Consider the following 26,524-nt stretch of genomic DNA (forward strand, 5'->3'; position numbering starts at 1 on the left):
AAAATAGCCCAGCAAAGAGCTAAAGGGCTGCAAAAGGCAGCAAAATGTAGGTAAATCCCCTGCAAACAAATGTGGATAGGGAAATGAATTAAAAAAATTAACCAATATCAATTGGAGAGAGGTCCCATAGCAGAGAATAAGGCATCATGTCACCCACCACTGGAACAGGCCACTGTGAGATATTTAGGCCCCGGCACCCAGACAGAGGAGAGAGGTCCCATAGCAGAGAATCAGGCTTCATGTCACCCACTACTGGAACAGGCCATTGTCAGATATTTTTAGGCCCCGGCACCCAGACAGAGGAGATAGGTCCCATAGCAGAGATTCAGGCTTCATGTCATAGCAGAGAATCAGGCTTCATGTCACCCACCACTGGAACAGGCCACTGTGAGATATTTTTAGGCCCCGGCACCCAGACAGAGGAGAGAGGTCCCATAGCAGAGAATCAGGCTTCATGTCATAGCAGAGAATCAGGCTTCATGTCACCCACTACTGGAACAGGCCATTGTCAGATATTTTTAGGCCCCGTCACCCAGACAGAGGAGATAGGTCCCATAGCAGAGAATCAGGCTTCATGTCACCCACCACTGGAACAGGCCATTGTCAGAAATTTTTAGGTCCCGGCACCCAGAAAGAGGAGAGAGGTCCCATAGCAGAGATTCAGGCTTCATGTCATAGCAGAGAATCAGGCTTCAGGTCACCCACCACTGGAAAAGGCCACTGTCAGATATTTTTAGGCCCCGGCACCCAGACAGAGGAGAGAGGTCCCATAGCAGAGAATCAGGCTTCATGTCACCCACCACTGGAACAGGCCACTGTCAGATATTTTTAGGTCCCGGCACCCAGACAGAGGAGAGAGGTCCCATAGCAGAGAATCAGGCTTCATGTCACCCACCACTGGAACAGGCAATTGTCAGATATTTTTAGGCCCCGGCACCCAGACAGAGGAGAGGTTCATTCAACTTTGGGTTGCCCCGCAATATAATGGTAAAATTAAAAAAAAAGATTGAATGAGGAAGTGCCCTGGAGTACAATAATATATGGTTAAGGGGAGGTAGTTATAAATGTCTAATCTGCACAAGGGATGGACAGGTCCTGTGGGATCCATGCCTGGTTCATTTTTATGAACGTCAGCTTGTCCACATTGGCTGTAGACAGGCGGCTGCGTTTGTCTGAAATGACGCCCCCTGCCGTGCTGAATACACGTTCAGACAAAACGCTGGCCGCCGGGCAGGCCAGCACCTCCAAGGCATAAAAGGCTAGCTCTGGCCACGTGGACAATTTGGAGACCCAGAAGTTGAATAAGGCCGAACCATCAGTCAGTACGTGGAGGGGTGTGCACAGGTACTGTTGCACCATGTTAGTGAAATGTTGCCTCCTGCTAACACGTTCTGTATCAGGTGGTGGTGCAGTTAGCTGTGGCGTGGTGACAAAACTTTTCCACATCTCTGCCATGCTAACCCTGCCCTCAGAGGAGCTGGCCGTGACACAGCTGCGTTGGCGACCTCTTGCTCCTCCTCTGCCTTCGCCTTGGGGTTCTACATGTTCCCCTGTGACATTTGGGAATGCTCTCAGTAGCGCGTCTACCAACGTGCGCTTGTACTCGCGCATCTTCCTATCACGCTCCAGTGCAGGAAGTAAGGTGGGCACATTGTCTTTGTACCGGGGATTCAGCAGGGTGGCAACCCAGTAGTCCGCACACGTTAAAATGTGGGCAACTCTGCTGTCGTTGCGCAGGCACTGCAGCATGTAGTCGCTCATGTGTGCCAGGCTGCCCAGAGGTAAGGACAAGCTGTCCTCTGTGGGAGGCGTATCGTCATCATCCTGCATTTCCCCCCAGCCACGCACCAGTGATGGGCCCGAGCTGCGTTGGGTGCCACCCCGCTGTGAACATGCTTCATCCTCCTCCTCCTCATCCTCCTCGTCCTCCAGTAGTGGGCCCTGTCTGGCCACATTTGTACCTGGCCTCTGCTGTTGCAAAAAACCTCCCTCTGAGTCACTTCTAAGAGACTGGCCTGAAAGTACTAAAAATGACCCCTCTTCCTCCTCCTCCTCCTCCTCCTCCTGGGCCACCTCCTCTTCCATCATCGCCCTAAGGCCTTTTTCAGACGGGAGTGGCGGGAAAATGTGCGGGTTACGGGAACACCCGCGATTTTTCCGCGTGAGTGCAAAACATTGTAATGCGTTTTGCACTCGCGTGAGAAAAATCGCGCATGTTTGGTACCCAAAGCCGAACTTCTTCACAGAAGTTCGGGCTTGGGATCGGTGTTCTGTAGATTGAATTATTTTCCCTTATAACATGGTTATAAGGGAAAATAATAGCATTCTGAATACAGAATGCATAGTAAAACATCGCTGGAGGGGTTAAAAATTATTATTTTTTAAAATAAAATTTAACTCACCTTAGTCCACTTGATCGCGTAGCCCGGCATCTCCTTCTGTCTTCATCTGATCTCTGTGCAGCAACAGGACCTGTGGTGACGTCATTCCGGTCATCACATGATCCATCACCATGGTAAAAGATCATGTGATGGATCATGTGATGACCGAAGTGACGTCACCACAGGTCCTATTGCTGCACAGAGATCAGATGAAGATAGAAGGAGATGCCGGGCTACGCGATCAAGTGGACTAACGTGAGTTAAATTATTATTATTATTATTATTTTAACCCCTCCAGCGATGTTTTACTATGCATTCTGAATTCAGAATGCTAATATTTTCCATCCCGATCGTCTCCTAGCAACTGTGCGTGAAAATCGCACCGCATCAGCACTTGCTTGCGGATGCTTGCGATTTTCACGCAACCCCATTGACTTCCATGGGGCCTGTGTTGCGTGAAAAAAGCAGAATATAGAACATGCTGCGATTTTCACGCAACGCACAAGTGATGTGTGAAAATCACCGCTCATGTGAACAGCCCCATAGAAATGAATGTGTCGGTATTCAGTGCAGGTGCAATGCGTTCAACTCACGAATACTCGCCCGGGTGAAAGGGGCCTAAGTGTTTTCTCAAGGAGACATAGAAGTGGTATTGTAACGCTGATAACGGCGTCATCGCCACTGGCCATGTTGGTGGAGTACTCGAAACAGCGCAACAGGGCACACAGGTCTCGCATGGAGGCCCAGTCATTGGTGGTGAAGTGGTGCTGTTCCGCAGTGCGACTGACCCGTGCGTGCTGCAGCTGAAACTCCACTATCGCCTGCTGCTGCTCGCACAGTCTGTCCAGCATGTGCATGGTGGAGTTCCACCTGGTGGGCACGTCGCATATGAGGCGGTGAGCGGGAAGCCCGAAGTTACGCGGTAGCGCAGACAGGCGAGTAGCGGCAGGATGTGAACGCCAGAAGCGCGCACAGACAGCCCGCACTTTATGCAGCAGCTCTGACATGTCGGGGTAGTTGTGAATGAACTTCTGCACCACCAAATTCAGCACATGCGCCAGGCAAGGGATGTGCGTCAAACCGGCTAGTCCCAGAGCTGCGACGAGATATCGCCCATTATCGCACACCACCAGGCCGGGGTTGAGGCTCACCGGCAGCAACCACTCGTCGGTCTGTTGTTCAATACCCCGCCACAACTCCTGCACGGTGTGGGGCCTGTCCCCCAAACATATGAGTTTCAGAATGGCCTGCTGACGTTTACCCCGGGCTGTGCTGAAGTTGGTGGTGAAGGTGTGTGGCTGACTGGATGAGCAGGTGGAAGAAGAGGAGGAGGAAGCCGAGTAGTAGGAGGAGGCTACAGGAGGCAAAGAATGTTGCCCTGCGATCCTTGGCGGCGGAAGGACGTGCGCCAAACAGCTCTTCGCCTGGGGCTCAGCCGCCACTACATTTACCAGTGTGCAGTTAGGGAGATATAGCGTCCCTGGCCGTGCTTACTGGTCACGTATCTATGGTTAGGTGGACCTTGCCACAGATGGCGTTGCGCAGTGCACACTTGATTTTATCGGATACTTGGTTGTGCAGGGAAGGCACGGCTCTCTTGGAGAAGTAGTGGCGGCTGGGAACAACATACTGTGGGACAGAAAGCGACATGAGCTGTTTGAAGCTGTCTGTGTCCACCAGCCTGAATGACAGCATTTCATAGGCCAGTAGTTTAGAAATGCTGGCATTCCGGGCCAGGGATCGAGGGTGGCTAGGTGGGAATTTACGCTTTCTCTCAAATATTTGTGAGATGGAGAGCTGAACGCTGCCGTGTGACATGGTGGAGATGCTTGGTGACGGAGGTGGTGGTGTTGGTGGTACATCCTCTGTTTGCTGGGCGGCAGGTGCCAACGTTCCTCCAGAGGCGGAGGAAGAGGCCGAGGCAGCAGCAGAAGAGGTAGTAGGGGGAGCCTGAGTGAGTTCCTTGTTTTTAAGGTGTTTACTCCACTGCAGTTCATGCTTTGCATGCAGATGCCTGGTCATGCAGGTTGTGCTAAGGTTCAGAACGTTAATGCCTTGCTTCAGGCTCTGATGGCACAGCGTGCAAACCACTCGGGTCTTGTCGTCAGCACATTGTTTGAAGAACTGCCACGCCAGGGAACTCCTTGAAGCTGCCTTTGGGGTGCTCGGTCCCAGGTGGCGGTGGCCAGTAGCAGGCAAACTCTCTTGGCAGCGGGTGTTCTGCTTTTGCCCCCTGCTCCCTCTTTTGCTACGCTGTTGGCTCGGTCTCACCACTGCCTCTTCCTCTGAACTCTGAAAGTCAGTGGCCCGACCTTCATTCCATGTGGGGTCTATGACCTCATCGTCCCCTGTATCGTCTTCCACCCAGTCTTCCTCCCTGATTTTCTGTTCAGTCTGCACACTGCAGAAAAACGCAGCAGTTGGCACCTGTGTTTCGTCATCATCAGAGACGTGCTGAGGTGGTATTCCCATGTCCTCATCATCAGGAAACATAAGTGGTTGTGCGTCAGTGCATTCTATGTCTTCCACCGCTGGAGAAGGGCTAGGTGGATGCCCTTGGGAAACCCTGCCAGCAGAGTCTTCAAACAGCATAAGAGACTGCTGCATAACTTGAGGCTCAGACAGTTTCCCTGATATGCATGGGGGTGATGTGACAGACTGATGGGCTTGGTTTTCAGGCGCCATCTGTGCGCTTTCTGCAGAAGACCTGGTGGGAGATAATGTGAACGTGCCGGATTCTCTGTCGGCCAACCAATTGACTAATGCCTGTACCTGCTCAGGCCTTACCATCCTTAGAACGGCATTGGGCCCCACCAAATATCGCTGTAAATTCTGGCGGCTACTGGGACCTGAGGTAGTTGGTTCACTAGGACGTGTGGCTGTGGCAGAACGGCCACGTCCTCTCCCAGCACCAGAGCGTCCACTAACACCACCATGACCATGTCCGCATCCGCGTCCCTTACTAGATGTTTTCCTCATTGTTACCGTTCACCACAATAAGAAAAAAATTATTTGGCCCAATGTATTGAATTCAAATTCAGGCCTTTTTTTACAGGCACCTAACACTATCTGGCTATCTATTTAGGTACCGTATTACACTAATACAGGCACAGCAGTAACCACAGATTTAGCTGAATATAAATTGTAGGCCTAGGATTTAGGCCCTGGATGACAGGTATCCCTTTACCGACAGAATTAGACTTGGAAATGCACGGTAGCGTGTGAAGTTATTGAGGATGACCCTATCAGCACCTTCAATGTAATATACCCTTTTTTGGATAGATTTAAACTTGGTCTGCTACAGCAGAAACCACTGATTTATGGAATTGCTAATTTGGCAATTGAATTTCAACCCAGAACAAAATAAATCCTTTGCCAGACAGCAGACAGTATTACAATTGGCTAACCACAGCTGAAACACCAGATTTAGGGTACTGCTATTTTGGCAATTGTATTTCACCCCTCAATAAAATAGCAAGCACAGCCAAGCCCCTGATGTAGGATATAGCAAAAAAAAAACACACACTATTGATGGTTAAATGGACTTGGTGGCAGCTTGTGCTGGCGCACCACAAGACACAAAATGATCACCCCAGAGAAAAGTAACAGAAAAAACGCTCTGGGCAGCCTAAAAACAATGAGCAATTAACTAGCAGAAGTTGAATAATACACAGCTGTAGATCGATCACTTCATTAAGTGTATTTGATGAGTAAATCCCTGCCTAATCTCGCTCTAACAGCAGCAGCTGCAACCTCTCCCTACACTGATCAGAGCAGAGTGACGTGCGGCGCTACGTGACTCCAGCTTAAATAGAGGCTGGGTCACATGCTGCACTGGCCAATCACAGCCATGCCAATAGTAGGCATGGCTGTGATGGCCTATTGGGGTAAGTAGTATGACGGTTGTTGATTGGCTGCTTTGCAGCCTTTCAAAAAGCGCCAAGAAAGCGCCGAACACCGAACCCGAACCCGGACTTTTACATAAATGTTCGGGTCCGTGTCACGAACACCCCAAAATTCGGTATGAACTCGAACTATACAGTTCGGGTTCGCTCATCCCTAATGGTAACAAAACTGAAACATTTTTTTTAATTCACACAAACGCAAATATACATGCTTTTTTATGAACACAATGCACACTGGTATTGACGCACCAAAAATGCGTTAAATTTCTCATGTATAAATGGTATTAAAATAACAAGTGTTCTTTTTTTTATTAACAGACAATCAAACAATCCTTTCTACAAATACACTGCACAATGAATTGTGCAAGTATTAACTGTACCAAAATTGGACTTTTTTTTGTAATTAACATAGGGTCAATAAAATGTGTCATTCTACAGTACATACACTCTACACATTCTACACAACCTCAATTTAACTTGCCCTTTTATGGACACTCTGCACACTGGTACTGATGCACTAAAATGTAATGAATTGTGCAATTGTAATCAGCAAAATTGTAAAAGTTTTTTGTAGTTAATAGAAGCATAATTAAACGTCCGTTTCTACAAACACACTGCACATTGGAATTGATGTGCTAAAATACACTGAATTGTGCAACTATAAATAGTAGAACAATTTAACAGATTTTTTTTAGTAATTAACTGGTTAAAATAAACATGCTCTTCTATAAACACAATGCATACTGATATTGATGCCATAAAATGCACTGAATTGTGCAATTTTTTTATATTATCAAAATTGCAGATGTTTTTTGGAAACAAAAAGGCAACATTTTGCAGTCTATGCTACAAAATATATATGCTGATGGTGGTTCTCAGAATATGTCTGTAAAACACTTATTAATTGAAGCAGCTTTCTAACAGATTGTTGGAAAAAATGGCTGACTCATGCACAGAAAATAGGAGTACTGTTGTCACGGTCCCTCCCATAACAGAGGTTAGAAGCTCTGAGAGACTAGCGACACGTGAGGTTATCTGACAGTCTCACTGTATCCACTTGTTGCAGTGTTGTTGTTAGTAATGGCCATACCTCTTGTCCTATGTGTAGCTTGTGGTCATTACTGATCACTATTTAGTCTGGACTCACACTTCTTATCATCCTTCTCATCCATTTTCTATTGAAGACAAGTGTACTTCTCTTTGTATTTTGTTGTTCCCATTTGCTCGTTGTTTACTAGGCCTCAGGGAGACGCTGGTTCGTTCATCTGGGAAGGATCCAGTGGTCTCAGACCCAGTCACTACTCCTAGGGCTTCCCAGGGTTTCTAAGGCCTAGGTTTCTGGTGTATGAATATTCCCACCTTCAGGGTCTATTCATTCTGACAGGAGTCAGGGCTAGGTTTAGGGTTTTCTAGGTGGTGACCTCTACCCTTTTTCTAGCCGTGAGGCCTAGTTTCTGGTCCTCCCAACCCCCTACCTTGTGACAACTGTCTCTTTGAATGATCTTAGTGCAGGGTCTTTGTGTCTGCAGTGCCAGCCATGAACAGCTGCCCCCCCCCCCTTCCCGTAAGACATCCATTCCAGCACACTAACTGTCCCTATGCACTCCCTATTGGTACAACCTGACTTTCTACCTAGTAGTTCAATCTACCTAACTCAATTTCACTGTCCCTGCAAGAACCTAAGATGACTGGCTTGTGTCTGCAATCATTGTCTGGCAAACACATCTTCTCACATCAGTGGCTGAGCTTCACAGCTAGCACAGAGTCTACTAGACCAGCAAATATTCTGCCTCCTGATTGGCTGTCAGGCTGCCTGCAAAGATAAAATGACCTGTCTGAGCCATGTGATCTTTCATCCTTATACTCCTTGTCCTGTTTTCCTCTTTATTGTACTTCATTTTGAAAGTAAAATGATCAGTGCTTATTTAGGCAATTATGATTCATTTGGAAGAAACATTTTTTGAGATTCGGTTAGAATCCCGTTAGTATAGAAAAGATTTCCTCATCTCATGACCCAAATTAAATTTTATGACCAATTTCAAGAAATTCGCTCATCTCTGTTTTTTATTATTTTGAGGTATCTCATGCTACAGCACTTCAGACCAAGACTGGTGTTAGAGATGCCTGGATTGATAAATCTCCTTATTTGTCCGTGTGTACAGAGTCTCTGCTGTTTTTTCACTTTGTTAAAATGATATAATCGTTACAGTTTAGGAACATACATAATATTCATCATTTACAGGTATTTCTAAATTGTGAACATTTTTTCTAGGGTACTTAGCATTCCATGACCAATTCCTTCTGACTTTACACCCAAAGCTATTAAAAGAGCTTAGCGGTGAACTAGCAAAACCATTAACAGATTTATTTAACCAATCACTGGTAACAGGAGTCGGCCCAGAAGATTGGAAATTAGAAAATGTTGTGCCCATTCACAAGAAAGGTAGTAGGGAGGAATCGGGCAACTATAGGCCAGTAAGCCTGACATCAATAGTGGGGAAATTAATGGAAACCATACTTAAGGAAAGGATTGTGGAACATCTAAAATCCCATGGATTGAAAGATAAAAAATAGCATGGGTTTACTTCAGAGAGATCATGTCAAACTAATCTTATTGATTTTTTTGATTGGGTGACTAAAATAATAGATGGCGGAGGTGCAGTAGACATCGATTATCTAGACTTTAGTAAGGCTTTTGATACTGTCCCACGTAGAAGGCTTATCAATAAACTGCAGTCTTTGAGCTTGCACTCCTATATTGTTGAATGGATTAGGCAGTGGCTGAGGTACAGACAACAGAGGATTGTAGTCAATGGAGTATATTCAGACCATGGTCTTGTTACCAGTGGGGTACCTCAGGGATCTGTTCTGGGACCCATATTTTTTAACCACTTCCCATCTGGGCCATTTGCCCCCTTCCTGACCATACCTAATTTTGCAAATCTGACATATCACTTTATGTGGTAATAACTTTAGAACGCCTTTACTTATCCAAGTAATTCAGAGATTGTTTTCTCGTAACACATTGTACTTCATGATAGTCAGTCATAAATTTGAGTCAATATATTTCACCTTTATTTATGAAAAATCCCCAAATTACCCAAAATTTAGAAAAATTCGCAATTTTCTAAATTTAAATTTCTCTGCTTTTAAAACAGAAAGTGATACCTCATAAAATATTTATTACTTAACATTCCCCATATGTCTACTTTATGTTGGCATCATTTTGTAAATGGCCTTTAATTTTTTTAGGACGTTAGAAGGCTTAGAAGTTTAGAATCAATTCTTCCAATTTTTACAATAATTGCCAAAACCCACTTTTTAAGGACCAGTTCAGGTCACTTTGTGGGGCCTACATAGTGGATACCCCTATAAATGACCCCATTTTAGAAACTACACCCCTCAAGTTACTTAAAACCGATTTTACAAACTTTGTTAACCCTTTAGGCGTTCCACAAGAATTAAAGGAAAATGGAGATCAAATTTTTAAATTTCACTTTTTTGGCAGATTTTCCATTTTAATCCAATTTTTTCTTTAACACATCGATGGTTAACAGCCAAACAAAACTCAATATTTATTAACTAGATTCTACGGTTTACAGAAACACCCCACATGTGGTCATAAACTGCTGTATGGGCACACGGCAGGGTGCAGAAGAAAAGGAACTCCACATGGGTTTTAGATGCCATGTCCCATTTGAAGCCCCCCTGATGCACCCTTATAGTAGAAACTCCCAAGAAGTGACCCCATTTTGGAAACTAGGGGATAAGGTGCCCGTTTTATTGGTACTATTTTTGGGTACATATGATTTTTTGATCATTCATTATAACACTTTATGGGGCAAGGTGACCAAAAAATTGGTTGTTTTAGCGCCGTTTTTTTTATTTTTATGATGTTCACCAGAGGGGTAAGGTCATGTGATATTTTTATAGAGCTAGTGTACGGACGCGGCAATACCTAATATGTATACTTTTTTTATTTATTTCACTTTAACACAATAATAGCATTTTTGAAACAAAAAAAAAGATGTATTAGTGTCTCCATGTTCTGAGAGCTATAGTTTTTTTTTGTTTTTTTAGAGATTTTCTTATGTAGGGGCTCATTTTTTGCGGGATGAGGTGACTGTTTTATTGGTACCATTTTGTGGGACATACGCCTTTTTGATCACTTGGTGTTGCACTTTCTGTGATGTAAGGTGACAAAAATGGCTTTTTTTGACAGTTGTTTTTTTTTTATGGTGTTTCTCGGACTGCGTCGATCATGTGATATATTTATAGAGCCCACCGTCACGGACGCGGCAATACCAAATATGTCTATTTTATTTTATTTTTTCTATTTTTAACATTTATTTTTATTCCTTACTTGGGGAATTTTTTTTTTACATGTGAAACCTTTTTTTTTTTTTTTAACACTTTATTTTTTTTTTTTTTTTTTAACTTTACACTTTTCTTCCCCCATAAGGTCATACAAGACCTCTGGGGGACATTTACTTCACTATTTTTTTTTCACTGTTGATTTCTCCTGTAACTGGGGCTGACATAGTAGCCCCAGTTACAGAGGAAATACACCCCCCCCCAGAGAGGCTGTACAGCATAATACTGCGCTGTACAGCCTCAGAGCAGGGCTGATCGGGGTCTCTGAAAGACCTCACACAGCTCCTGCACTCTCCGGTCCCGGCGATCACATAGCGCTTCCTGCTCTGTATGCACAGCGCTCAGTGAGCGCTGTGTATACAGCGATCTAGAAGCCAGGGACACCTGGGCACTGTCCCTGCCTTCTCTAAGGGTTGTCACTGACAGTGGGCAACCCAATCAGCAGCTGCACGATTAGGAACATCCATTCAGAAATAGAGAACCACCTCCCGGACGTTTCTAGTCTATGGGCGGACGGGAAGTGGTTAATATCTTTATCAGTGAAATTGCAGAAGGCATTGATGGTAAGGTGTGTCTTTTTGCTGATGACACAAAGATTTGTAACAGGGTTGATGTTCCTGGAGGGATACACCAAATGGAAAAGGATTTTGGAAAACTAGAGGAATGGTCAAAAATCTGGCAACTAAAATGTAATGTTGATAAGTGCAAAATAATGCACCTAGGGCGTAAAAACCCAAGAGCAGAATATAAAATCAGTGATACAGTCCTAACCTCAGTATCTGAGGAAAGGGATTTAGGGGTCATTTTTTAGAATACTTAAAGGTAGGCAGACAATGTCATAGAGCAGCAGGAAATGCTAGCAGAATGCTTGGGTGTATAGGGAGAGGCATTACCAGTAGAAAGAGGGAGGCGCTCATGCCGCTCTACAGAGCACTAGTGAGACCTCATTTGGAGTATTGTGCTCAGTACTGGAGACCATATCTCCAGAAGGATATTGATACTTTGGAGAGAGTTCAAAGAAGAGCTACTAAACTGGTACATGGATTGCAGGATAAAACTTACCAGGAAAGATTAAAGGACCTTAACATGTATAGCTTGGAAGAAAGACGAGACAGAGGGGATATGATAGAAACTTTTAAATGCATAAAGGGAATCAACAAGGTAAAAGAGAATATTTAACAGAAGAAAATCTGCTACAAGAGGACATAGTTTTAAATTAGAGGGGCAAAGGTTTAAAAGTAATATTAGGAAGTATTACTTTACTGAGAGAGTAGTGGATGCATGGAATAGCCTTCCTGCAGAAGTGGTAGCTGCAAATACAGTGAAGGAGTTTAAGCATGCATGGGATAGGCATAAGGCCATCCTTCATATAAGATAGGGCCAGGGGCTATCCATAGTACTCAGTATATTAGGCAGACTAGATGGGCCAAATGGTTCTTATCTGCCGACACATTCTATGTTTCTATGTTTTCTACTGTATTTTGCTTCCATCTGCAAGACATAGTTTCCTTGTTATTTAAGGCCTTATGCATACCGCCGGATTTTCCTTCCACATCTAATCCACATTTTTAGTGGTTCAAATACGGGCACATTCATTTCAATAGTCTGCAAAAAATGTAGACAACCCAGTGTATCTCAGTGCTGCAGTTCTGCAAAAAAAAATAATAGTAAAACGAAACTTGCTACACTTGTCCGTTATACAGAAAAGGATAGGACACTCCTATAAAAGGGAGAAAGAACATGATGACATGTACAGTACACTAGCTTTATGCATGTTTTGAGGATCCATAGTTTGTGGACCACAAAACACATATGGTCTTGTGCATGAGGACTTTGAAAGTCAAGAACTTTGAAAACAGAATACCTGCTGCATATTGTACATTTTGTAGTCTAAGGCCTCTTGCACATCTCCTTTACCAGTGTCCGCAGGCTGATCCGGCAGAAAACAGATTGACAGTCCCATTAACTACACTGAGTGCAGAATTATTAGGCAAATGAGTATTTTGACCACATCATCCTCTTTATGCATGTTGTCTTACTCCAAGCTGCATAGACTAGAAAGCCTACTACCAATTAAGCATATTAGGTGATGTGCATCTCTGTAATGAGAAGGGGTGTGGTCTAATGACATCAACACCCTATATTAGGTGTGCATAATTATTAGGCAAATTCCTTTCCTTTGGCAAAATGGGTCAAAAGAAGGACTTGACAGGCTCAGAAAAGTCAAAAATAGTGAGATATCTTGCAGAGGGATGCAGCACTCTTAAAATTGCAAAGCTTCTGAAGCGTCATCATCGAACAATCAAGCGTTTCATTCAAAATAGTCAACAGGGTCGCAAGAAGCGTGTGGAAAAACCAAGGCGCAAAATAACTGCCCATGAACTGAGAAAAGTCAAGCGTGCAGCTGCCAAGATGCCACTTGCCACCAGTTTGGCCATATTTCAGAGCTGCAACATCACTGGAGTGCCGAAAAGCACAAGGTGTGCAATACTCAGAGACATGGCCAAGGTAAGAAAGGCTGAAAGACGACCACCACTGAACAAGAAACACAAGCTGAAACGTCAAGACTGGGCCAAGAAATATCTCAAGACTGATTTTTCTAAGGTTTTATGGACTGATGAAATGAGAGTGAGTCTTGATGGGCCAGATGGATGGGCCCGTGGCTGGATTGGTAAAGGGCAGAGAGCTCCAGTCCGACTCAGACGCCAGCAAGGTGGAGGTGGAGTACTGGTTTGGGCTGGTATCATCAAAGATGAGCTTTTGGGGCCTTTTCGGGTTGAGGATGGAGTCAAGCTCAACTCCCAGTCCTACTGCCAGTTTCTGGAAGACACCTTCTTCAAGCAGTGGTACAGGAAGAAGTCTGCATCCTTCAAGAAAAACATGATTTTCATGCAGGACAATGCTCCATCACACGCGTCCAAGTACTCCACAGCGTGGCTGGCAAGAAAGGGTATAAAAGAAGAAAATCTAATGACATGGCCTCCTTGTTCACCTGATCTGAACCCCATTGAGAACCTGTGGTCCATCATCAAATGTGAGATTTACAAGGAGGGAAAACAGTACACCTCTCTGAACAGTGTCTGGGAGGCTGTGGTTGCTGCTGCACGCAATGTTGATGGTGAACAGATCAAAACACTGACAGAATCCATGGATGGCAGGCTTTTGAGTGTCCTTGCAAAGAAAGGTGGCTATATTGGTCACTGATTTGTTTTTGTTTTGTTTTTGAATGTCAGAAATGTATATTTGTGAATGTTGATATGTTATATTGGTTTCACTGGTAAAAATAAATAATTGAAATGGGTATATATTTGTTTTTTGTTAAGTTGCCTAATAATTATGCACAGTAATAGTCACCTGCACACACAGATATCCCCCTAAAATAGCTAAAACTAAAAACAAACTAAAAACTACTTCCAAAAATATTCAGCTTTGATATTAATGAGTTTTTTGGGTTCATTGAGAACATGGTTGTTGTTCAATAATAAAATTAATCCTCAAAAATACAACTTGCCTAATAATTCTGCACTCCCTGTACAATGGTATTCAATGGAGATCTGGCTGCTACCCAGCACATATACATACAGTGTTTGTCCAGCCGAATCTCTGCATATTTGCCAGGTAGTGGCTGGATCTCCGCTGGATCCCTTTAAAGTAAATGGGGCCAGCAGGCATTGCAGTAACATCTGGGTATGCCCAATCTCTGCTGGAACAGCCTAATGGAGAATGGTAATGGTAGTGTGAAACTAGCCTAGGGCATTTCCTGCTTATCCAGCCCTACTCCTGGATTGGCTAGCACTGCTTTTATCAGCAAAATATCACACACCTTAAAGGCGTTTTTAGTTTTATTTTATTTATGTAACTCACTGAAAAAAAGTGGCCTAAACTGGTGGAAATGCTCCAAACCCAGTGTCACGGCTGAGGATGGGGAAAACCCTCAGCCGTGCGATGCCAGGAGATGTTAGTGGCTGCTCGGGCAGGACAACAGAATTAGGGAGCAGGTCACCTCCTAACGCATCCCTAATCTGACCCTGACTCCTAGCTGCATGAGCCGACCTTGAAGGTAGGAGGGCTCATGCTCAGGAACCTCGGATCCCTACTCACCCTCCGCCGATCCCTGAACTAGGAGCTGGGTAGACCACCTGTTCCTCCTGGATTCGGAGAAACAGGAGTCTAAACTGGCCGGGCTGCAAAGGGAACAGAAACAAACATATGGCAATAGCAGGTAAGTGCAACTGGTACAACACCTACCTGCCACAGACACAGAGCCTGGAACCCAAGTATAAGTGCTGCTGTCCACAAACACAAGAGACAGAGCACACACCACACAGGAACCCAGGAAACCATACGCTGCAATAAATAAGCATAACACAAACACATCTACATAACATCGTGTATCACAATTTATGACCACAAGGGTGGCCCTCACTGGCAGATGGAATAAGGGACCAGGAGGGTGCCTCCAGCTTACAAACAAGGCTGGAGTACCCCTCAGACATCAGGTCTCAACTGAGGCTTTATAGCCCATGTAGCCACACCCACACAGACACACCCAGTGTTCACACACACAGAAGGGAATTAACCCTTCTCACACCAGGGAAGGGAGAACAGCCACATACAGGGGAAGTGATCAAACCCTTATCACTCTGCAGCTGTTACCGCAGGCAACGACATGCGTGGCAACCGTGTCCTGGGAGTCAGCCAGAAGGCAGAGACACTGCCACCACATGTACAGAAAACACCACGTTACCTCGGGCAGCCACAAGTGAAGGGAAACCATCCCAGTGCACACATCCAAACTTTGTGCACACCAGATATATAAAAAGGCACACCTACAAACGCAGGTTGCCAGGTGTAACCGCATGCAGCTTGCAGCAAGCTGCAATGCACAAACATGTTGCCAGCGGCAACCACACGTGAGGCAACAATCCAGCCGCCCTCACCATGTGATTGACTAAAACCAAACCGCGGGCAACAGCATGCGGATCAGGAGTCACGACCATAACCATGGTCGTGACACCCAGACACTGTAGCGCGTCTATAACCGGTGGAGTAATTCCTCCGCATGTGGTCCGCAGATAACAGCAATCCCCAGCAAAAAATGCGTACAATGGAGGATGCCGGGGCGGACCACATGCACCACAAGGACATCCTACACAAAATGATACATTGTGCAAATGAAAAAATATATAAATACAAAAATCACTGCAAAAAATGCACCAAAATGAAACGCAACTGACAATACTACCTAATTCCCCAGGCCGATGTTAAGCTGAGAACTTTGCCAATATCTTCCAGTCAGGAACATATCGAAGCCCCTCATGCACCACATCACTGTGTCTCAGCAAGCATGGGGTCCTACCACTAGACTACCTGTGATGTGTGAACAAGGTCTGAACATTGCTAAAAACCAACTTACAGCACAGTGCATTGGTGATACCACCATGGAGGCATGTGAGAGTCAGGCTGTGAGTTGGTTTTTAGCACTGTACAGACCTTGTTCAGACACCACAGGTAGTTTAGTGGTAGGACCCCATGCTTGCTGAGACACCGTGACCTGGTGCATGAGGGGCTCCAATATGTTCCTGACTGGAAGATATTGGCATAGTTCTCAGCTTTTAACATCGGCTTGAGGAATTAGCTAGTATTGTCAGTTGTGTATTTATGTAACTCACAGAAATTGTGACCTGCTTAGAAATCTATACTTATCTAGTCCCCATTGCTCGGTTCTGACTCCCTCGCTCCAGGGCTCTTCATTGAACTTCTGGTCTCTATATGTAAACTTCCTGCATGGACAGGGTCACTTTATCCTCTGTTTCCACTGAGTGGACTCAAAGGTGACATATCTCCAAGCATTACATCACCCAGCAGTGTGTCACGGATGATGTTGCAGATAGCTGGAAGTTATGAATAAACGTCCAACTGGCTTGATCCCAAACTAAAGAGCATATAGGTGACCCCTATAAAACCCTGACTGCTAAGCACATACAAGGGTCTCAAAGCTAGACGATTGTATGCCCACGTGCCTAAGACTGTGTGACACCTGAAAACCCTATAATAGTGAGGGGACACGGCCACCGGCTCCCTGCACTTAATACGGAAGGAGTAAGGGTCACCTAGAATCAAGCCAGCAAGGAAACACAATACATGAAAACACTTATCTGAGTAAACAGCAGCAGCAGCAGCCTCCAGCAGTGAACACTTCATCCAGGAAGTAGTATAAACCGCAAAGTGAGGCAGTATGGGAGGGAATATAAAAGGGAGACAATTAGTCTAAATTGGTGACACCTGGGAGAAGGAAAGGAGATGACAAAGTGAAACCAAAACAAAGAACATCATGCAAGAGGTAGAGAAGGACGTCTGTCAGACCTTCTCACAAAACTGGCGGTGACAGTACCCCTCCCTCTACGGGTGGACTCCGGACACTCAGAACCCACCTTCTCAGGATGTGACCTATGGAAAGCCCTGATGAGACGAGTGGCCTTAATGTCCGCCACTGGGACCCACATCCTCTCCTCAGGACCATAACCCTCCCAATGAACAAGGTATTGGAGAGAACCATGGATAATGCGAGAATCTACAATCCTAGAGACCTGGAATTCAAGATTACCATTAACAAAAATCAGAGGAGAAGGCAAAGAGGAGGGTACAGTGGGTTGGACAAAAGGTTTTAATAGGAACCTGTGAAAAACATTATGGATCTTCCAAGTCTGAGGAAGATCAAGACGGAAGGCAACGGGATTGATGACGGACAAGATCTTGTAAGGCCCAATAAACTTAGGACCAAACTTCCAGGAGGGAACCTTCAGTTTAATATTCTTTGTAGACAACCAGACCAGATCACCCACATTCAGGTCCGGACCAGGCACACGTCTCTTATCTGCCACACGCTTATATCTCTCACTCATCCTCTTCAGATTACCCTGAATCTTTTGCCAAATAAATGACAAAGACGAGGAAAATCTCACCTCATCAGGTAAACCAGAAGACCCCTCTCCAGAGAATGTCCCAAACTGTGGATGAAACCCATATGCACAAAAAATCATCAGAGGACTCCTGGCGATGGTTATTTAAAGCAAACTCAGCAAGGGACAAAAAAGAATACCAATCCTCCTGATTCTCCGCCACAAAACAGCGCAGATATGTCTCCAGATTCTAATTGACGCGTTCGGTCTGACCATTCAACTGCGGGTGAAAAGCATAAGAAAATGACAACTGAATCCCCAAGTGAGAACAGAAGGCCTTCCAGAATCTGGAAACAAATTGCGTGCCCCTATCAGAAACAATGTCTGAAGGAACGCCATGCAATTTAACAATGTGATCAACAAACGCTTGCGCCAACGTCTTAGCATTGGGTAACCCAGGAAAGGGAATGAAATGCGCCATTTTGATAAAACGGTCCACTACCAACAGAATCACAGTCTTCCCCGAGGAACGAGGAAGGTCCGTAATGAAGTCCATGGACAGATGCGTCCAAGGACGGGATGGAATGGGTAACGGGAGGAGAGAACCCGATGGCCGTGAATGAGGGACCTTGGCATGAGCGCAGGTCTCGCAGGCTGCCACAAAACCCTCAACCGTCTTATGAAGAGCTGGCCACCAGAATCTCCGAGCAATGAGATCTACTGTGGCTCTACTCCCCGGGTGCCCAGCAAGGACAGTATAATGTTTCTCCTTAAAAACCTTGTGTCGTAAAGCGAGAGGCACAAACAACCTCCCAGGAGGACAAAGATCAGGAGCCTCTGCCTGGGCTGCCTGAACCTCTGCCTCCAAATCAGGATAAAGAGCAGAGACGACCACCCCTTCAGCCAAAATGGGACCCGGGTCTTCAAAGTTCCCCCTCCCGGAAAACAACGTGACAGGGCATCCGCCTTCACATTTTTAACCCCAGGGCGGAACGTGACAACAAAATAAAACCTAGAAAAGAACAAAGACCATCTGGCCTGTCTCTGGTTCAGACGCTTGGCTGATTCCAAGTAGGCCAGATTCTTATGGTCGGTAAACACGGTAATAGGGTGTCTGGCTCCCTCTAGCCAATGGCGCCATTCCTCAAAAGCTAATTTGATGGCCAACAAGTCCCTATCTCCCACATCGTAATTTCTCTCTGCGGAGGAGAGTTTCCTTGAGAAAAAGGAAACGGTCACCATTTGGCAGGAGAGGGACCCTGAGATAAGACCGCACCCACACCCACCTCAGAAGCGTCCACCTCAACAATAAAAGGTAGAGAAACATCAGGTTGTAACAAAATGGGAGCGGAAGCAAAACTGTCTTTGATACTAGAAAAGGCCTTAAGCGCATCTACCGACCAGGAGGAAAAATCTACCCCCTTTTTAGTCATATCAGTGAGTGGCTTAACAAGAGAGGAATAATTCAAAATGAACTTTCTGTAATAATTGGCAAAACCCAAAAACCGCATCAGCGCCTTCTGATTCTCAGGAAGCTCCCAATCAAGCACAGCGCGGACCTTCTCACGGTCCATGCGAAAACCAGAAGCGGAGAGAAGAAAACCAAGAAATTGAATCTCCGGAACCGCAAACACACATTTTTCCAGTTTAGCGTACAATTTATTCTCCCACAGAATGAGCAAGACCTAACGTAGGTGGTCCCTATAAGTTTTAAAATCAGGAGAAAAAATCTAAATGTCATCTAGATACACCAGTACAAATTTCCCCATTAAATGATAAAAAATGCTGTTCACAAAATGTTGGAAGACGGCCGGAGCATTCATAAAACCAAAGGGCATAACCAAATTCTCGAAATGACCCTCAGGGTATCGAAGGCCGTCTTCCATTCGGCCCCTTCCCTGACCCTGACTAGGTTGTATGCCCCTCCTAAATCCAACTTAGAAAAAACTTTAGCCCCAATAATCTGGTTAAACAGGTCCAGGATCAGAGGAAGCAGATATGGTTCACAAATTGTGATAGGGTTCAGCTCCCTGAAATCCAGACAAGGTCTTAAAGAACCATCTTTTTTCTTAACAAAAGAAAAAAAAAACTGCGGCAACAGGTGACTTCGAGGGTCGGATGTGTCCCTTTCTCATGCTCTCAGAGATATAAGTACGCATAGTGACTCTTTCAGGTTGGGAGAGATTGTATAAACGTGATTTCGGCAGCTTGGCGCCTGGGATGAGATTAATAGGGCAATCGTACTCCCGGTGAGGGGGCAGCTCCTGGACACCACTCTCGGAAAACACATCCGAAAATTCTGAGAAAAAAGATGGTACAGTCTTGGTAGAAACCTCTGAAAGAGACGCCGTGAGGCATTTCTTTCTGCAAAAGTCACTCCAACCATTTATTTGCCTTGCTTGCCAATCAATGGTGGGGTTATGTTTAGTGAGCCAGGGTAGCCCCAACACTAGAGGAGTAGGTAATCCGCTTAGGACGAAACATGACATATCCTCAACATGAGCATCACCCACAGTCAAACGGATATTGTGAACTATGCCCTTTAACGATCTTTGAGAAAGTGGAGCGGAATCGATAGCAAAAACAGGTATATCCTTTTCCAAAGTGCATACCTGGAAACCATGCGTTATAGCAAATTGATTATCAATGAGATTGACAGCTGCTCCACTATTTACAAAAATCTCACAAACAATGTTCTTGCTGTCTAGCACCACCCTGGCAGGTAGGAGAAAACGGGAACTACAAGCAAACGGCAAACCTCCAATTTCCGCATCAACCTTGCCAATAGTAGCAAATGGAAAGTTTTTAGAGGTTTTTTTTCTTTTTGTTTCTTTTTTATTACCCTCAGAAAACTCCATGAATCTCCTAGAGGGGCAAACATTAGCCAAATGATTTATACCCCCACAACAGAAACAAACCCTCCTCTGAGAGCTGAATCCTCTACTATCAGAGGCAAGCAAACCCAGCTGCATGGCCTCCTGCTCAGAGGGGATTGAGAGAGACTGAGACCCCTGCGTACTGAATGAGACAGCCCCACTGTCCTTGGGCTGAATATGACAGGAAGGAGTGGTCTCTCCTCTCTCTCTAAGATGCCTGTCAATACGAACAGCTAGAGACATGGCAGACTCCAACGAGGCAGGTCTCTCTTGAAAAGCAAATGCATCTTTCAATCCCTCCGAAAGACCATGGCAAAATTGACTTTGGGGTGCAGCATCGTTCCAACCAGTATCAGCTGCCCATCTCCGAAATTCAGAACAATATATCTCTGCGGACTGTTTACCCTGGCATAAAAGACGCAGTTTAGATTCAGCCAGAGCAGTACGATCCGGGTCATCATATATCTGCCCAGGGCTACAAAAAATTCATCCACCGATCGGAGGGGCCGTGCCCACACCGAAAGCGAAAAGGCCCAAGACTGAGCGTTATCCCAGAGCAGCGAGATGATGATCCCCACCCTCTGCTCCTCATTACCAGAGGAATGGGGAAGTAGGCAAAAATGGAGTTTGCAAGCCTCTCTAAAGCGAACAAAATTCTCACTACCCCCGGAGAACGTATCCGGAAGCGAGATCTTAGGCTCGGAACAAACTCCATGAACGCAAGCAGAACCGGTCACCTGAAACTGAGACACAGTTTTACGGAGATCTGCTACCTCCAGTGAAAGACCTTGCATGCGGTCAATCAAGGCTGAAACCGGATCCATGCTTAATGGCGGTTTATAATGTCACGGATGATGTATCAAATAGCTGGAAGTTATGAATAAATGTCCAACTGGCTTGATCCCAAACTAAGGAGCATAAAGGTGACCCCTATAAAACCCCTAGAGCTCACCCTGACTGCTAAGCACATACAAGGGTCTCAAAGGTAGACGATTGTATGCCCACGTACCTAAGACTGTGTGACACCTGAAAACCCTATAAAAGTGAGGGGACACGACCACCGGCTCCCTGCACTTCATATTGAGGGAGTCAGGGTCACCTAGAATCAAGCCAGAAAGGAAACACAATACATGAAAGGACTTATCTGAACAAGCAGCAGCATAAGCCTCCAGCCGTGAACACTTCAATCCAGGAAGTAGTATAAACAGCAAAGTGAGGCAGTATGGGAGGGAATTTAACCCTCCTCTTATGTTAGCTTTCTGTTACTATCCATGATGTTAACGGGTCGGTTTTGACCCGTGTCTTAAATCAGCCATAAAATGCCCTCTGAACAATTATTTATCATCCAATTTGTTTCTTACCTCTTGGTTACCTTGTTAGGCTTCTTTATCCTTGAAAAGATTGGTTTTAATATTTTTGGTGTGACCCCTTAGACCTTTCTTTTGATAGCATACCTCTCATTTTCAAATTAAAAAAATGGTAAAATAAACCTCAATAGAATATTTACTTTATTTAGAGAAGCAGACAAGCAGGCAAAGAGATAGGCCCCTCCCTAACTACAGCTCACAGGGCTGAGAGGTGATTGGCTGTCAGTGTTACTAAGCAGAGAGAGTGTTTATGATTTCAGTTTTGGCACTTATTAGTGTCCTATAATCCTATATTATAACTTGGTCAGAATTGACCCTAACACCATAAACGTCTTAATTTTCACCACAGTATTTTATAATTTAGTGAAAAGGATTCTTTTTCTATTACATTGTTTAAATAGAGGTTCCTGACAAAGTAAAAAAATCTTGATGCAATAAACAAATTTATGTGATACTTATAGACATTCAAAACCTGAAAACGGGTCGGTTCTGACCCTAACATAAGAGCCGAGATAAAGGAAAGAGGATTAGTCTAAATAGGTGACACCTGGGAGAAGGAAATGAGATGAGAAAGTGAAACCAAAACAAAGAACATCATGCAAGAGGTAGAGAAGGACGTCTGTCAGACCTTCTCACAGAACTGGCGGTGACAAAGTGATGTGCCACTTTGGGACATATCACTGTTTAGACCAGTCATTGTCTGGGACCAGAAGTGCAGTGCAGACAGCTTGGATGTCAGAGGGCCATAATTGAGTAGCAGGGACTGGATGAGTATGGATTCCTCTACAGGTCCCAATATCTGGAGATTATATATTAAAAAAGGGAGAGCACCTTTATGTCTCAAAAGGCAAGCATTAAATACGGTATATGTGTATATGACTTTTCCAGACACCGCGCTCCACCTGTAGTGAGAGTTGCCTCCATGGATACCGGAAAGTCCTACTGGAAGGAAAATATAAATGCTGCTACTACTGTGCCCCCTGTGCAGAAGGCGAGATCTCCAACCAGACTGGTGAGTAGGGACAATTTCATATGAAAGTACAAATCTACAAGATGGGCATTAGCACCGATCAGACAACATTCATTTTGAGCTCATGTGTTCAGATGTAGCCAACATTATCCTGGCTCCAGGCATGCCAGGAGGGTCACTGTAACATGATCACTGTAATATCATTTTGCTGCATTCACATGTTAAGCCAGTCAAGATAACATTGGCTACATCTGTATGTCGGGTAGATTAGTCATATTTTGGAAGGTGCCATTTTGCTAGTTTCCATAACTCCAGGTGTTTAATATGAATATCATATAGAGGAATCCATATTTTTATCATTCTCCATAGAATAGAAGACAGATCACATGACTCTGGGGGAAACCCTGGCTGGCGGGCTTTGCAGACAGCCTATCATGTGGCTGGATAGATATTGTCCCATCAGGCTCTGTGGTATGTCTGAAGCACAGATGCCATTGTGAACTTGTGTCACATGAGTCTGTCTGACTCGGCAGACCCCAATTACAAACTCAAGCCAGCCATCTTAGGGTATTGCAGGGATAGTATAGGGACATACTTAGTTTTGTAGATTGAACTAATAGGTAGAAATGTCAAGGTTTTATCAGTAGAGGAGGAGAACATAGGGGCATTGTTCTGTGTGATTACCTTACAGTGAGGGCATCTAGAGCTGTTCATGTAATGCACTGCAATCACAGAAATCTTGCAGAGCCTCCAAAAAGATATGTTTATACTGTGCATGAGTAGCTAGCCTTTTTATCTTTATTCATAAAACCTCACCATCAATAGTTAGTGTTTTATAGGCATATGCACAGTACCCCCAGCAGCACACGTTTTGCTGGATATTCTGTGCAGTTGCACTTTTTTATTTTTTACAAACCAGTTGCAACTTTGCTCCTGTTCAGCACATTTCAGTGCATCGATATCAGTGTGTTTCTAGAAAGGCCTTCTCCCCACCCACCCAAGGCTTCTTCCCTGCATCACTGTGATGTCGGGGGAGGCAGCCTTGGGAAGTTAGGGGAATAGCAGACAGCGGGGAAATGTGGCGGACTTAGGCACTTTCAAAAGGAAAGCCTGCCCAATGGGAACTTGGAAGCTGTTTTTCATAGGAATAAAAGTGCTTTTCCTGGACATGAAAACACATCCAGATGACATAAAGGTATGGTTATAATGCTTTTGCAATGTTCTGATGGCCATTGCTGGTAGCTATATTAGTGACATTTACATGACAGACTCAGTTAGTAGGTGGGGACAAACATGGACAGTGAGCCCTTAGGCTAGAACCCAGCCCGCTGTCCCTACCTACTTGCAGTAGAAGCCCTATATAGCTAGACCGCAACGGGTCGACAGTGCCAACGCTATTTAAGTGCAGAGATGCACTAACTAACAAGACAGACAAACAAAATACCAGAGTCGTACTTAGATGGGTCAGAACCAGACAAGCTATGGAGTACCAAACCAGATACAGAGAGTGGTCAGAAGAGTCAGAGGAACGAGCAATCCAATAAGCACAGAAGCAAGGAACCAGGAGCACAGCTAGTGAGTCAGAGACTATCACTGCACTGGTGTATGGCCAGGAACAGGTTTATATAGAGCACAAGTCCCTGGATCAGAACCTGATAGGTCCATTACTCGGAGCTCCATTAGTCAGAAACACTAGCACACAGTAATAGAGCAGCTGAGCATTCAGCCCATTGCTAATATCCCCCAGCACACGGCAGCTGCAAGAAGAAGCAGAGGATTGCATCCTGTTGCTAAGGATGTTGTCGTGTCACCAGGGGGCGTGGCTCCAGCACCGCTGAAACCCGGACAGGTAAGTTTCTTATAGACTCCCTTTAAATTTATCTCCTTTTCAAAATGACTGTGCCCTTTCTGTGGACTTCTGGGAGGCAGATTGGGACAGTGGCTGGAGATGGTCCAGTGTGCTATCATTGTACCATATCTTGTCCAGCCTCCAGTATACTGTTATACGCAGGGCCGGATTAACGTAGGGGCTGATGGAGCTGCAGCTCCAGGCCCCTACCATAAAATAGGCCCATCCGCCAGCCAAAAGGCCGTCGGGAGCTAAAAGTCCTCTGTTATCAGCTGTCACACAGCGCACAGACAATGCAGAGACGCTCACCTCACGCTGGCAGCAGGAGCCTGAGGGAGGGACTGGGAGGAGCGTAATATGATCCTAGAGTGGAAGCTGCTTCTGCCAGCCCCTCCCCTCCCCGCCCACCAACCAATCAGAGCTGAGGCAAGGCAAGCACTAGCAGCTCTGAGCCGTCGGAGTAGTGCAGGGAGTCTAAGAATAGAAATGAATCGAATGAGTCTCAAGTTAAAAGAATCTAAAGATCCGACTTAGAGACTCATTCGATTCATTGAGTTAAAAGAGCCGTGAGTCAGACTCTAGAACAGGTTACACTGAGGCTGTCAGACTCTAGAATAGATTACACTGAGTCAGACTCTAGAACAGGTTACACTGAGGCTGTCAGACTCTAGAACAGGTTACACTGAGGCTGTCAGAGTCTAGAACAGGTTACACTGAGGCTGTCAGACTCTAGAACAGGTTACACTGAGGCTGTCAGACTCTAGAACAGGTTACACTGAGGCTGTCAGAGTCTAGACCATGTTACACTGAGGCTGTCAGAGTCTAGAACAGGTTACACTGAGGCTGTCAGAGTCTAGAACAGGTTACACTGAGGCTGTCAGAGTCTAGAACAGGTTACACTGAGGCTGTCAGAGTCTAGAACAGGTTACACAGAGGCTGTCAGAGTCTAGAACAGGTTACACTGAGGCTGTCAGAGTCTAGAACAGGTTACACTGAGGCTGTCAGAGTCTAGAACAGGTTACACTGAGGCTCTCAGAGTCTAGAACAGGTTACACTGAGGCTGTCAGAGTCTAGAACAGGTTACACTGAGGCTGTCAGAGTCTAGAACAGGTTACACTGAGGCTGTCAGAGTCTAGACCAGGTTACACTGAGGCTGTCAGAGTCTAGAACAGGTTACACTGAGGCTGTCAGAGTCTAGAACAGGTTACACTGAGGCTGTCAGAGTCTAGAACAGGTTACACAGAGGCTGTCAGAGTCTAGAACAGGTTACACTGAGGCTCTCAGAGTCTAGAACAGGTTACACTGAGGCTGTCAGAGTCTAGAACAGGTTACACTGAGGCTGTCAGACTCTAGAACAGGTTACACTGAGGCTGTCAGACTCTAGAACAGGTTACACTGAGGCTGTCAGAGTCTAGACCATGTTACACTGAGGCTGTCAGAGTCTAGAACAGGTTACACTGAGGCTGTCAGAGTCTAGAACAGGTTACACAGAGGCTGTCAGAGTCTAGAACAGGTTACACTGAGGCTGTCAGAGTCTAGAACAGGTTACACTGAGGCTCTCAGAGTCTAGAACAGGTTACACTGAGGCTGTCAGAGTCTAGAACAGGTTACACTGAGGCTGTCAGAGTCTAGAACAGGTTACACTGAGGCTGTCAGAGTCTAGAACAGGTTACACTGAGGCTGTCAGACTCTAGAACAGGTTACACTGAGGCTGTCAGAGTCTAGAACAGGTTACACTGAGGCTGTCAGAGTCTAGAACAGGCTACACTGAGGCTGTCAGAGTCTAGAACAGGTTACACTGAGGCTGTCAGAGTCTAGAACAGGCTACACTGAGGCTGTCAGAGTCTAGAACAGGTTACACTGAGGCTCTCAGAGTCTAGAACAGGTTACACTGAGGCTG

The 26,524-nt window shown here is 45.3% G+C and overlaps 1 protein-coding gene across 1 annotated transcript in view; it reads left to right on the forward strand.

Moving 5' to 3' along the window:
- Nucleotides 1–26,524, forward strand: part of LOC120998912 — an 86,611-nt gene that overhangs the window by 52,252 nt on the left and 7,835 nt on the right. Inside the window, exon 7 of the mRNA XM_040429790.1 lies at nucleotides 22,695–22,817. Coding sequence (XP_040285724.1) covers nucleotides 22,695–22,817 — 123 coding nt within the window. The remainder of the gene's footprint in view (nucleotides 1–22,694; nucleotides 22,818–26,524) is intronic.

This window comes from Bufo bufo, chromosome 4 (assembly GCF_905171765.1).
Source record: "Bufo bufo chromosome 4, aBufBuf1.1, whole genome shotgun sequence".
Lineage (NCBI taxonomy): Eukaryota > Metazoa > Chordata > Amphibia > Anura > Bufonidae > Bufo > Bufo bufo.